At 34.1% G+C, this 11,929-nt stretch overlaps 1 protein-coding gene across 1 annotated transcript in view; it reads right to left on the bottom strand.

Moving 5' to 3' along the window:
• Positions 1-1,581: 1,581 nt before the first annotated feature.
• LOC106458039 (transmembrane and TPR repeat-containing protein CG4050-like) overlaps positions 1,582-11,929 on the bottom strand; it is a 206,496-nt gene continuing 196,148 nt past the window's right edge. The window contains exons 17-20 of the mRNA XM_013917492.2: positions 8,525-8,647; positions 7,778-7,879; positions 6,244-6,327; positions 1,582-4,135 (exon numbers count right to left, since the gene is read on the bottom strand). Coding sequence (XP_013772946.1) covers positions 3,761-4,135; positions 6,244-6,327; positions 7,778-7,879; positions 8,525-8,647 — 684 coding nt within the window. The 3' untranslated portion in view covers positions 1,582-3,760. The remainder of the gene's footprint in view (positions 4,136-6,243; positions 6,328-7,777; positions 7,880-8,524; positions 8,648-11,929) is intronic.

Raw genomic sequence — 11,929 nt, 5'->3', positions numbered from 1 at the left:
TAGGATTAACTTGCGAAGTGCTCGACTAAATATGTGCGATTCAAGTTAATGTTACTAAATACACAATAGGATTAACTTGCGAAGTGCTCGACTAAATATGTGCGATTCAAGTTAATGTTACTAAATACACAATAGGATTAACTTGCGAAGTGCTCGACTAAATATGTGCGATTCAAATAAAATATTGTATAAAAAAAAAGTACAAATCTGAAAAATTAAAAGAAAATGAATCAGTGCTTATAAAGTGATGACTTTTAATGATCCCAAAGCGTGTTTACAGTTATACATTTTGGCACAAATAAATAAAACGTTTTTCACCTCGAAAACAAGCAACACAGTTACTCATATCAATTAACTTACATTACACAACGAGTTCAATTTATAAGAACAAACTTCACTGGCTGAAACTTAGCTTCATAACGGGGAAAAAAAACGAGAAAGAAAAAGGTGCTATTACATACGTACCTAAAGGTAAAGAGGCTAACAATTCCAAATTACAAGCTTAGGCCTCTCAAGTTGCGTGTAATGTTTCTGTAGTGACCAGCACATGCACCATTCTGAAATTGAAGCACTCACTCTTTCTGGAAATGATTTATTTTTCATTCTAAAACAATTACATTTTTTTTTTTCGTTGAATTCAAGGATTTATCTCCAATTAATAATAACTTAAGGGTTAAAATAAAAACAGTCATTCTATGTATTGTTAGAGAAGTGTTACTATGGAGCGTTTTGATTTGTTTCCCCGAAAGGGGGTCCGAAGGTCGCGAAGAGGGGTCACCTGTTTTAACCACTCACGCCGCTTTACAGTAGTGTGTTGTCTGTCAGTCATATAAAGATTCAAACATATTATTTGGGAATAATAATTGATTTTAATAAGTTACGAAATTTCCTGAAAAAGATCTTGTGTATTGTTTTTAAACCATTTTTGTCACGTAAAACAGTCAGTTCTACGAAATTGTGTGTATGTCTGTGTGCATGTATTCTTATAGCACTTACAATATTTTATCTAAAAAAAAAAAAGATAAACTTTCGACATATAAAGAAACAGAACCAAAACTGGTTCGTGCGAGACAATGGTGGGGAAGGAGTGAGATTACTTATTTAACCTTTCTTCTTCATTTCTCACGTTTTACATTTCACATAGGGCCATTAAACGTCTCAAGTAGCTAGTTGTTTATAAAATACTCTTGCTCTGATGTCATTTTATTTGGCCACCGATTCAGAGAAGTTTTACATACATAAATGCAAAATACCAGGCCAAAGTGCTGCGTGCAATGTGAACATGCCTTGATGGTTCCCGGACAGCTTTACCATGGAGTACAACTGGCTGATCAAAGCTCGCTTACACGAGCTAAAATCCTACGCCAGCTTACACAATTTTGGGTTTACAAACCTTAGTTTTTGATGATGATGTTGTTGTTTTTTAATCAATTGAGGGGATTTATGCTTACTTTGCACGTATTCTTTATTTTAACCACTGAACCACCAGCTTACACAATTTTGGGTTTAAAAACCTTAGTTTTTGATAATGATGTTTTAGGTTGTTTTTTTTTTTCTGAAGAAGCCTTATCAAACTGGTTCAGTGGTTAAAATAAAGAATACGTGCAAAGTAAGCATAAATCCCCTCAATTGATTAAAAAACAACAACAAATAGACACAGAGTAAAATATAATCTTTTGTCAAGAAAATTGGTATACATTTTATTGGTCTTGTTCCTAAGTGAAGCCTTCTCAAATGGTAAACATGACCAATAGCCCCATTATGTTGTAGTCACACTCAATTTATCCAGGTTATGACGTCATTAATTTATTATCCAGTACTTGTTTGGTTTCAAATTAGGTTATTTCAAGTACAAAGATATTTCATTGATTAGGTTTAAATAACAGTCACATACAATATAGCTAAACCAAACACAATATGGATTTACGTATTTGATACTTATTGAAAGTTAGTTTGTTAGTTTAGTGCCCACCGAGGGTATACAAACCCGATTTTTAGGGTTAGAAACCCTCAAGGTTACTGTTGAGCCAGTGCGGGAGAGGGGCAGCACTCAAACTATTAACCTTTTTTGTATTGCTGTTTTCGTTGATCAATGATGAAATTTATGCAAATTAATATTTTTTATGGATATTTTCCACTTATGAAGAATAATATTTTATGCAAATAAAAACTCTCGAAAACAAGCTGAGTTTATACCACAGTAATATAAGTTCTCATTAAGTTCGTCAAAGAATCAATTTTTCTTTCCTGACTCATGTATCCTCCTGGTGCCTCAGCAATAAAACTGAGGGCTTATAACGCTAAAAACCGGGTTTCGATACTCGTGATGGGCTTATTGTGTAGCTTTGTGCTTAATAACAAACAAATATGACGTTGTTAAATATTTACGGGTTGTTTCGGCTATTAATTTGTAGAATTTTGTTATTGAAAATATATAAGAAACGTACAATTGAATTTAATAGTTCCTATCAAAATTAAAACCTTGTTTCAAATTAAAAATGTCTAAATAAAACACGGTAAAAAATATTTATGAAATATTACCAAATCAAACTGTGGTAAATATTGAAGCACAAAATATGGATGGAGTTAACGTTTCCTTACCGTTGCGCTCTTTGTTTTTTGTTTTTAACAAAATGTTAATAGATAAAACAACAACATAGTTATCAACTGAGATTACGAAATCAAGTTATTTAATCTAATCATATCATGAATCTATATTAAATCTATTCACTTGTTAAACAATCATTTTCAGTGCAGGAAAAACAACAACAACAAAAACGCAATACCGAAAATTTCATAATGCATACACTTTAATATCAGGCGAAACATGGACCAATCAAAGCGTTATACAATGACAATATAACTTTCTTATTACAAACTATATGAATATCAAAATGATTTGCCGCAGTGATGATTTGAAAATTCGTAAACGACTAATTACGAGGAACGTGAAAAAAAAACGCGTAATCGAACGTGTTTTAGCCACGTTTTTTTTTAGGCCTTTCGCCAGTTTAGGCAATTTATATCGCTGTATTACAAACCGGATTCGGCAGTCTTTAAAAGTCATGTATTTTAGTTTTATTCAATTGCTAACTATTGACTCGTATCTTAGTTACATGTTATAAACACCACATAATTAACCATAGGGCTTATATTTAACTGTCCGCTAAACGACCAAGAAAGTAAAAAAAAAAAGGACATCAAATAAAATTAAAGTACTCGTTATTATCTAACAATTCGGTATTTAAAATGTAAATTCAGTGTGAAGATTCTTTAAAAATACAAAACAGAAACAGATTTTAAAGAGCACTCAGAGTTGACCCTGAAAGTTGACGTAATTTATAAAAATGGAAGTTCTTTTTCATTCACAAGAATAATAGGTGTAATATAAGTGTAATTTTTATTTTTTAGGAACAATTAAGTCTGCAGTAGTGAAATGTGACGATATGTTGTTGTTGTTGTTTAGAACGACTGTGCTCTTCAGTGCAATACAACATTCATATATCTGCTCCGATCATTCTTACTAAAGCTCACCATCTTTTATACACAAAATAATTTCCATCTTCAAGCAGGTAGTTAATATAATATCTTTGTTTTTGTCAAAACTAGATTTATTTTCAATGACATACGTATAAAGCTCTCTAGCAACCGTATATACAAAGGATTATAATACTCTTTTTCTTTTTCACAGATTAGTCTTAGAGCACCAATTTTCCAATTAGGAATGACTTTCATAGACGCAACGCGCTTTACTTACGTCTCACTTTTCTTTTCTTGTAGACTTCTGCTCATTTAGAGGAGAAGTATCAACTTGTGAACTTCGAGAAGATTGGCGTTTGAATGCCGACTCACTTTTGGCCATGTAATTCGAATTTCTCTGTCCCTTTGTCTGGTGAATAGAGTGCGCTGATTTCTCTTGTTGAACTTGTGTGGACGTTTTTGCTCGTATTGTTTGCAAACGTGATCGAATAATCTGAAGGTGGCGCTGTATGTACTCCTCCTTAGGTGCCAATTCTGCTGCCTGTACCAAACACTGTTCTCCCTTTTGTAAGTGTCCACGTTCTACGTGCACAACGCATAGATTGTGCACTGCTTGAACGTTTGTCGGCTCCATATCCAGGATCCTCTTGTAGCACTGAAAGCGTAAAGCGTAACTTTCAAACTAATTCTCTTACATAAATCGTACTTTTCAGGTACCTTAGACATTTTTAAAACAAATACTTTGACATGGAAACAGTAAAATAATCAATAACGATAAAATTAGTCATACTTAAGTTACAATTTCAGTTATGTTAAACCTTCCACTAAATGTCATTACTTATAACCAGTGTCATACAATTTAGCGTCAGTAGTTATTACAATGTTTGTAATTACCTGCTACTAGCGGTGAGGCTACTAAAAAGTAAAAGCTAATAAGCACTATGGTAGTAATATTTATTTAGTCTAATCTCATTGTGTCGACTGTGGTTCATTAGACGAGAGTTGAAGAAAGTTTTATTTCTTTGTTATTAAGCAGAAAGTTACACACATTGGTTCATCATGAGCTGTGGTTCATTAGACGCAAGTTGAAGAAAGTTTTATTTCTTTGTTATTAAGCAGAAAGTTACACACATTGGTTCATCATGAACTGTGGTTCATTAGACGAAAGTTGAAGAAAGTTTTATTTCTTTGTTATTAAGCAGAAAGCTACACACCTTGGTTCATCATGAACTGTGGTTCATTAGACGAGAGTTGAAGAACGTTTTATTTCTTTGTTATTAAGCAGAAAGTTACACACATTGGTTCATCATGAGCTGTGGTTCATTAGACGAAAGTTGAAGAAGGTTTTATTTCTTTGTTATTAAGCAGAAAGCTACACACATTGGTTAATCATGAACTGTGGTTCATTAAACGAGAGTTGAATAAAGTTTTATTTCTTTGTTATTAAGCAGAAGGTTACACACATTAGTTCATCATGAACTGTGTGTGGTTCATTAGACGTGAGTTGAAGAAAGTTTTATTTCTTTGTTATTAAGCAGAAAGCTACACAGTGGGCTATCTGTGATGTGCATACTGCGGGTATTTTTAGCGTCGTAAGCCCTCAGATTTAACAATGAGTCACCGTGGGGAGGGGGGCAGTTGAAAAAATACTGTTAACGCAGTCCAAAGTACAAGTTTAGTTGTTTATCATTGCTATTTACAATCAAACAAAATTTTCAATGAGCTACTTCAATAACACTTCTAAGAAATGTAGTTAAACGTAATTCATACGAAGTAATTAATTTACTTTGAAAATGTTTACAATTGCCATGAATTATTCATTTATTAATTATTAATTTCTGGTCAAAGCAAGCTATGTACTTGGAGTGAAACTAAAAATCATCACATTTATATTATAGCTAATTGGATACACCTTTCTTACGTTTCTACTTATCAATATTATAATGCATTGTTTCATCAGTTAGGTACCCCCATTGTTAACGACATTTTCGGCCGTAATTCCAACAATATCTCATGAGGTTCGGTCAGTTAAAAAAACTTTAGGCTAATCCTAAATACATAAATTAGGCTAACAATGCAAAACAATTTTATAATAAAAATATACTAATAAAAAATAAGTCAAATTAAAAAGTATTGAAGTTCGATATATTAAACAGTATGACCGATACTATTAATGAAAGTAACAATATATATAAATAATATAATATACCTGACTTAAGGAACACAGAAATACTAGCTGCATGATGATGTATTGCCTGATTATTAGTTAAGTATTTTTTGACTATAACGTAATAAACTTTTGTTTACAGTCTTGGTTCGTTTGAAGTGACACTCTTTTTAAATACCCCCCTCCCCAATGGCACAGCGGTGTGTCTGCGGACTTACAATGCTAGAAACCGAGTTTCGATACCCGTGATTGGAAGAGTACAGATAGCCCATTGTGTAGCTTTGTGCTTAATTACAAACAAACAAACAAACTATTTAAATAGTGTTTATAATTCATGGATTATTCTAAACGTTACAGGAAGTTAATAGTAACTCTAAAATTGATTTTATGAAACATAAAATCCAATCCTTGTGTACGTTTTTCTATATGTCACTACTTTATAAAATACAAAATCCAAGTGGTGAAAAAAATGTACAAACTACCGATTATTTCTGTTTCCCGCTCACAGAAAAAAATATACTTGTGATAATTCTATTTAACACGAATTTACTCACAAAATAAATATAATGTTGCCGCATAATGAGACAGACACTTACTTCTTCTGCTGCATCCAAGTCTCTCACGTGGTTAATGTAGATGTCTCCAAGAAGAATTAATCCTTTCACGTGGTCTGAGTGATACTGTTAAGAAATTAGATATGAGAAACTTTCAATACAAAATGAACTTAACTTTATTTGATAATTGCGTTAGATATCATATTATATTTACTCTCATTTGAGTTTGCTTAACCTTATGGGTCCTGGCATGCCCAGGTGGTTAGGGCTCTCGACTCGCATTTTTTGTGGATCGAGAGTTCCAATCCCCGTCCCTCCAAACTTGCTCGCCCTTTCAGCCGTGGGGCGTTATAATGTGACGGTCAATCCCACTATTCGTTGGTAAAAGAGTAGCCCAAGAGTTGTTTCATAAAGTTGTTGCATACAGGATCCCTCTAACATAGGACTCGCACAAAAATATCATCAATATTGCAAACAATGCGAGTGATTACTGCTTTGGTCCTGTATGTATTTTATAAAGGATACGAGTGAATTCCCCCAGTTTTATTGGTCATTTCTTTACAATGAGCGTTATAACAAGCTAAGACAGTGCTTCCAGAACTTTTGTCATCTATGCCCCCCCTTTAATAAATATGGTTTCTTGCGCACCCTTTCTTTTTCTTTTTTTAAATGAATGAAAGAACGAGTTAAGTGACGAGATATAATACAAAGATAACAAATTAAAATACTATTTGTGTTCTAGTAATTACTTATTATCTTAATTAATAACAAAAATATATTAAAATGCTTAACTTTGCATAATCGCCCGCGCCCCAAGATATCATTTGCGTCCCCCAACGGTAGTGAAGGGTATGTAAACAAGTCGGTTAACTGACGGTTAAACAGCTATTTCTATAGCTCAAAAAAGAGGGAAAACAGAATTTTCTCTCTTAATTTTACATACATTTTTTGTTGTAAATGAACACCTTCGTAAAACTGTCGTTTTATAATAACGGATGAATAACCAGAAGTTATGATGAACAAACAAAGTGAATTGGACAGCGACTGCCTAGTTCAGCGTGACACTCGTGACGAAATATTAGAAGATTAACTTACAAAATTAGCAAACAGATGGAAAAGGACGACATTTCGAAAGACTCTTGTCTTCAGGTATGTAGCACAGATGGAAGGGCCTCTAAGACTTTCATCACAAGTGTCACGACTAAACCATCTATAAAAAAGAACAGATATCATGTTAATGTTATACAAATACTAATAAGAATCATACGTGTATATTTAATGTTTTCCAGCGGCCATTATGGTTTCCATTTGTTTCGAAAAACATAGCTAGAGCAGTCGCTAATGATGTTCATTTTGACTACAGAAAGACACCTTTACTTAGTCGACAAAACAGGTGTTTTGGTAAACTTAAAATGGACTCTTACTGTCATATTACCTACTCAATTTTTTTAAGTTTCTCATATTACTCATTCATATAAGAATGTTAACTTATAAACTTCGTTATATTTATGTACACACATTTCTAATGGTAAGAAAAAAAAAAAACAGGCTCTTGCAGTTTGTGGTCAAAGCTTACCTTTAAAAGTTGTTTGAGAAAAGGCACGGCCTCTAGTGGACGGTGTGTGTCTGACAAGAGTAGCGCCAGATTAAACAATGCACTGCGAAAATCTTCCCTCACCTAAAATATGCATTCAGTTCAATTATTATTATTACCCTCATAATAAGAAAGAAAACTTCGTTTCAGAAATTCACGCAAACTACACAAGGGCTGTCTGCGCGTAACGTTCCTAATTTTGAAAAAAAGGCAGATTAAAGTTAAGACACGGTGAACCGTCGACTTTTGGGAGTATAAACCCACCAACTGTACCAAAGAACGCCGCGAGTTTGTGGGGCAACGGGTCGCGAACCATGAATCCTCGGATTCATAGTTCGTGCGTGTTAACACTAGGCCGAGCCCGACCTGTAACTAACAAAAAACAGTAAAATAATCAAAATGAAGAGCGGTGCATTTGATAAACTGTAAACTACGTTTAAAACTAAATGAAGTTTTGACAGGGTGTTAGGTTTTCGGCAATAGGTGATTCAATTAAAATGACAAATTAAGCGTCTCTGGTGGTTCGGCGGTAAATCAGAGGACTTTTAACGCTAAAAATCGGGTTTCGATATTCGCGGTGGGCACAGCACAGATAGCCCAATGTGTAGGTTTGTGCTTAACAACAAACAAACAACATTAATCGACTTGGAAATATGCAAATCATCTTGCCCTGACCTGTATAGCCAGATTTTGTTTATGTAAGAATTTTCTACGTTAACGAACACTGACCTCGACAGCTTTCTTAAACCAGGTTTCAGCTTCACGAAATCGTTTGTCATCCATTGATAACATCCCCAGGTTGAAGTACACGCGTTCGTTAACTTTCCGTTTTCTGAGAAGCAGCTGTAGCCTAAGCAAAAAAAGAAAGAAAAAGGGTTAAAAGTGTGTATGTGTGTGTGGGGGGCACTTTATATCGAAGTAGAATGAGAAGTGACCTCTACTGGCGTCTACAGGAAATTTAGCTAGTTTGTAACACCTAAAAGGTGTATGTTAAACAGGAACGAGCAACTAACGAAAGAAAAAAACAACAACAACAAACAAAACACACACGAAGTTCGGAGTTAATTATTGTCGCTTCCAGTAATCAATAGATAATATTCAACCGACAGAAAATTGTACCAAATCGGCTTGTACTCTTGAGACCAGATAGGTTTAAGTAATAAAAATATGATAAAGTTTTGTACTTTGGAAGGATATAGCATGTTGAGTAATTTGGGGGTTTTACCTATTGCAATACGCCGTATATAGGACTGACAAAAGTGGGTATAATTGATGAGTGAGAGTAATTACAATTTCGATGGTGTAATTTGTTGACATTTTTTATGTGGGTCACCCTGTATCCAACAAAGCATAAACAGTTTAGTAAAATGTGTTTAAAAAAGCCTAAGAATTGAACACTTTAGATAATTCCAGGATTAACCCACATTATAAACTAAAAACAAATTCAAATGACCTTCTTCATAATCTTATTGTATTTTATATATATATATATATATATGATGCGATATGTGTATCCTGTCGGTGGTGATTGGTATAAAAATAAGTCCTTAATTCGAGGGTTAAATAAATCAGCTTATCACAGTGAAGCAAGTTCATTGTCACTGCTCTTTCATCTAGAAAATTCTGATCGTGAAACTTGCCTTTTAGAATCTGGTCTGTCGCAGCTTTTCTCAAGCGAGTGTCATTAGCCTTGGATATCAGGTTTCACATGCTTCTCATACCTTATGCGGTACAACCTAAGTATCATATTGCTGATTCATATACAGTACGGACGCTTTCCAGCTAAATACTTGGGTTCTAGTCCTTTTAGAACCATCGTCTTCTCTCAAGATTGCTCAGTTCCATTGCGTGCCTTCATCTTGATCGAATTCTAACTCTTAACAGAAATTGTGTGTCACCATATTGACTATACTGCCGAGTGATTTCCATCTTCAGCATATCGTAAATGGGCACATATCTGGTTGTCTGTTTTAATTAACGCACTTCTCAAGTAATATCTTGAAGGTGACCTACCACTTTGACGTTAAGAAGCCATGACAGTATTTGTATTTGCACATATACTAGCAACGTTGAAATTATTTTAACTACGACCTCACAGAGTGCTATACGTATAGGTTTGAGTAAAGGGTCATCAAGCTCACAGTCTTGAGTTAGAAAGAAAATTGGTTTTCTTATATATGAAATATTAAACCGCAAAACGTGGTACGAGAATTGTTTAAAACTATCAAACCTGAGTATGATGAAAATCAAGGTTTATTTAAAGCAACAACAAAATGTTTTCAAATATATCGCAACACTTGGGCATATATATAATTTTATAAATATCGTGCAAATTTACACAAGGGCTATCGGAGCATAGCAGTCCTTAATATTCAAGTGATAAACTAGAAGGAAGGCTTGTTTGTTTCTTTGTTTATTTGAAGTTGAGCACAAAGCTACATGAAAGGCTATCTATGCTCTGCCCATCACGGGTTTCGAAACCCGGTTTCTAGCGTTGCAAGTCCGCAGACATACCGAGAAGAAAAGCAGCTAGTCAACAGCAATGCATTGCTTACTTATTGGCTAATCATGAGTGACTGAATCATTGGTGGGATTAGAAGAAGGTACCCACAGCCCAAAAGTATGGAGCGCGATTTGCGGCAATGGGGCGCGAACCATGAACCATTTTGAACAATCTGAAATAGTATATATATTTCTTTTTTTTTACTTCAGGCCACTGTGCAAGACCTTATAAGTCCTAGCGTACACAGATTCTTCAAAAACAACAAAAGAAGTCTATATAACTTAAAAGGACACTTACAGACAATAATCATTTTGGAAAAGGCCGCGGGTTGGCTATGTGTTATAGTTCTGGATTTCTGATCTGGCAGGCCTAGTTCGAATCCTCGCGATATCACATAATATCCCCTCCCTCATACCCAATCCCTTAGCGTGAATTTTAGGTGGTAGGGTATGCAGTTGATTGGCTGCATTCCCCTTGAACAGTAGCTTAAAATTAGGGGCGGCGTCAGAAAGCCTTAGTAGCTTTTGTCATAAGTGCGAATAGAAATTCCTTTCGGAAAAAAATTAAATCGCAATGCTATTAACTGCCTCTAAGATATTGAATTTTATTATTAATGTTACATAGATAATACTTTACAATGTATCATGTTAAAATGTACATTGTAATGGTCGCTGAGTTAACAAAGTTGTATCTCGTAACTCAAGGGACTCTTTGTTCACAGTTCTTTTAAAGGTTTCAGAACGAACTACACGTGGAAAAGATGTTTTTAATTATCTAATTTTATTGTATCAAGCATGTTTAAAATTTCAAAAGGCGTAAAGAATCTAATGTGGAGGGGGCTTCTTCCCTCTATCCGGGTGAAGGGTCCCTGTTCTTATATTAGAATTATTACACTGGGAATGGGCGATCCAAGCGTTTCTATAATATCATACTGTTAATGGGTCATCCAAGTATGATTCAAAATGATCATAATGTGAATGGGTCATCCAAATGCGTTTCAAAATTATCATATTGTAAATGGATCAACCAAACGTGTTTCAAAATTATCATATTGTTAATGAGTCATCCAAATGTCTTTCAAAATTATGATATTATTAATGGATCATCCAAGTGTGTTTAGAAATTATGATATTGACAATGGGTCATCCAAGTGTTTCTAAAATATCATACTGTTAATGGGTCATCCAAGTATGTTTCAAAATGATCATAGTGTGAATGGGTCATCCAAATGCGTTTCAAAATTATCATATTGTAAATGGGTCAACCAAACGTGTTTCAAAATTATCATATTGTTAATGAGTCATCCAAATGTCTTTCATAATTATGATATTATTAATGGATTATCCAAGTGTGTTTCAAAATTATCATAATGTGAGTGGGTTATTCAAGTATGATTCAAAATGATCATACTGTGAATGGGTCATCCAAGTGTGTTTCAAGACATGCAACATGTTTCAACAAAACAAATGTTCAAAATAACCATAAATATGCTTGATACATAAATTACGACGGAGTTTCTAAATTTTAAAAAAGGGAATATAACATCAATTATTCTTCTCCATATTGAGAAATTCTGAATTAAAATGTTTTACTTTGAACGTTTTTAGGGCCTTTGTTTGTTTGTTTGTTTG

This window comes from Limulus polyphemus, unplaced genomic scaffold (genome assembly GCF_000517525.1).
Source record: "Limulus polyphemus unplaced genomic scaffold, Limulus_polyphemus-2.1.2 Scaffold408, whole genome shotgun sequence".
NCBI classification, from domain to species: Eukaryota; Metazoa; Arthropoda; class Merostomata; order Xiphosura; family Limulidae; genus Limulus; species Limulus polyphemus.
Note: the sequence above shows the minus strand (reverse complement) of the source record. Positions and strands in the feature narration are given on the sequence as shown.